The sequence below is a fragment of the Penaeus chinensis genome, chromosome 27 (genome assembly GCF_019202785.1).
Source record: "Penaeus chinensis breed Huanghai No. 1 chromosome 27, ASM1920278v2, whole genome shotgun sequence".
Classification (NCBI taxonomy): Eukaryota; Metazoa; Arthropoda; class Malacostraca; order Decapoda; family Penaeidae; genus Penaeus; species Penaeus chinensis.
Genome location: NC_061845.1, coordinates 28,585,963 through 28,588,462, shown reverse-complemented (window position 1 = coordinate 28,588,462; position 2,500 = coordinate 28,585,963). Strand labels below are relative to the sequence as shown.

Here is a 2,500-nt window from a genome sequence, read left to right as displayed (position 1 = left end):
GCCCCCTGAGGCCCCGCCCCCCGAGGCCCCGCCCCCCTTCGTGACGTCACCGGTGTTCCCCTCCCGTGACGTCACACTCGCCAGTGGTTCAATATGGCGGTGACGAAGTGATCCTACGCCCGGCTGTCTCTATGTTCTATCCAAATTTCTCCAGCATGGCGACTCAAAAGCCTGTCGAGTGGGTCTCATCGCTCATCATAAGATTCGAGGAACAGGTAAGGGAGGCGAGGGCGTGGTGGAGAGGCGTGTCCGGCCGTGTAAGGGAGAGGTTGTGTTTTGTTATGATAGAATGAATGGGACGGAGCTATTGATCGCCTCCCTCTATGAATGAACGGAATGGCCTCTCCTCTGGCCTCTCCTCGGGCCTCATTTAGCGCGTTTCTCGGCCTCTCCGGCGGCGGGATGGCGATGCAGGGGGGGAAATCGAGGGGGAAATGGGTGAGGTGGCGAAAGGGGAACGGGATTTGCAAAGGACGAGGACCTAATGCGCGTGTTGCAACTGGGTATGGCAGGGCACCAGAGGCCGAGGGAGGTGCAACTACACCACGTCCTCCACTGTACCTGCTGTACCTGGGGACACTTTTAATCACGAGAACCTCCACTAAACGTTTCCTCACAGCACAGGAACTCTTATTAGGGCACTTCCTCTGAGCACTAGGACCCTCGGGATGCATTTCCTCTGACACAGGGATTCATTTTAACATAAGGACTCCTGAAACATTTCAGTTTAACACTAGGACTTGTATAACATGTTTCTGCTGATGCAAGGTCTCCCCTAAAACATTTCTGTAAGACAGGAACCCCATGAAAGCATTGTCTGAGGTAAAAGGTCTCACTTAAAACACTTCCTGTCACACAAGGACTCTACTCTCAAGAGATAACCTTGCAGCTCCGGGGTTCCACTAAAATTATCTGACACTGGAACTACACTTGAGTTGGGAATTATCACTCTAGCCCAGGCCTAGACACACTAGGGAACAATTCCCAGACCTAGAATGCACTTTGCCCAGACCCTGCTGACTTTGCCATCGGAAGTGAGAACCTGTAATCCGTGAACTTTCTAGAATATTATAATGCATTTGAAACATCAGGTGTGGCAAGGCTAGAGAAGTCTAAATGGGTTGCAACAAAAACGGGAAGCTGGGTGGATGGACGTTTCTCTGGGACAGGGTTGAGTCTCGATAGTATTTCCCAGGCTTGATCCAAGGTCTGTTTTTAGAAACATGTCCCATGAAAGGAAAGGTCTTGGGAATTTTTGGGGGCTGAAGGATGTTCAGCCCAGATCTGAATTTTCTTTTGATAATGGGCTGTTGCCTGTAATTTAGGTTTATTGTTTTATTTGAGTTAGGACAAGATGGAAGTTTTTTTTTTTTTTTTTTTTGGTGTACAGGGGATCTATAGAAAGCACTCAGATTTGAGAGTGACATTATTTTCTATACGTAGTTATAGGTTGACTGTTATTTTTGTAATAGTATTTTTGCATTTGGTTGAGAAATATCCCAAAACATTATATGAATAAGAAATAAAGTATGTGCAGGTGATGATGTATTGATTTTAAATTATTTCAAACGGGAATTGTAGTCGGTACAGTGATTGAAAGGTTATGTGTCGATGCTCGAAAAAATTATATATCTTAGGGGATATCTATTTGATTTTCCATCTTAAGTAGGACTGAGTGAAACCAGTCTATTTTGTTATACATTTTGGTAGCTTATGTAACCTTTATCTATGATTGTTTTTTTTACTAAGAACAGACCTAGATATTATACATTTTGTTTGGTTATTTCACTTTTTATTATTTACAAGATATTTATGATTATATAAGATTATTAGTCTGCTTTGCTTTAACTTTTGCGATTTCTCATTTACCCTATGAATATTAATAAATATAGTTAGAAATTTGTTTATTGTTAGAGTCCAAAGCCAAACACAAACAAGTACATGATATTATCTAACCCCATGTCGATGGATGTCATGTACACACTGCCATGGCATGAGGGGACTCATACCTTGATGACATATAGACTACACTTTTGCCATTCTGTCAAACCTGTTATAATTTCTGCAAGCTAAACAGGTGTTCACCTGTTTGGCCATTACTGCAGTGATTTAGGAGCTAAAGCCCCTTAGAATGAGGCTTAAAGTAATCTTTTAGTTGCATTCACTGGACTGCCTAATAAGCTGCAAACTAGTTCATAGAGGGTGAGAAAATTTTATGTTTCCAGTGCTTCTGATTTGACTATGCATGGCAGCCTTCATGTGGTTCAGTTTGGCAAGTGAAGCTCCTGTGAGTATTAGGTTAAGGTTGTTGGGTTGTGATCAAAATCATTCATTTGAAGACAGATCTGGGTTGTTTGATTACAGAACTCGCATTTGGATATAGCTTTTTCAATTGATTTTCTGTGTTTAATCTAATGACAATGGATTTATGTACTGTCCCCTGTAGTTTTTTGTGAATTTTGTTACATACATGTAACAATATTCACAAAAATGTGCTCAG

General features: G+C 42.2%; 1 protein-coding gene across 1 annotated transcript in view; it reads left to right on the top strand.

Annotated features, from left to right (window-relative positions):
• Positions 1–96: 96 nt before the first annotated feature.
• The window catches only part of LOC125039360 (neurofibromin-like), an 88,857-nt gene continuing 86,453 nt past the window's right edge, over positions 97–2,500 (top strand). Inside the window, exon 1 of the mRNA XM_047633200.1 lies at positions 97–215. Within this exon, the coding sequence (XP_047489156.1) occupies positions 132–215 (84 nt within the window). The 5' untranslated portion in view covers positions 97–131. The remainder of the gene's footprint in view (positions 216–2,500) is intronic.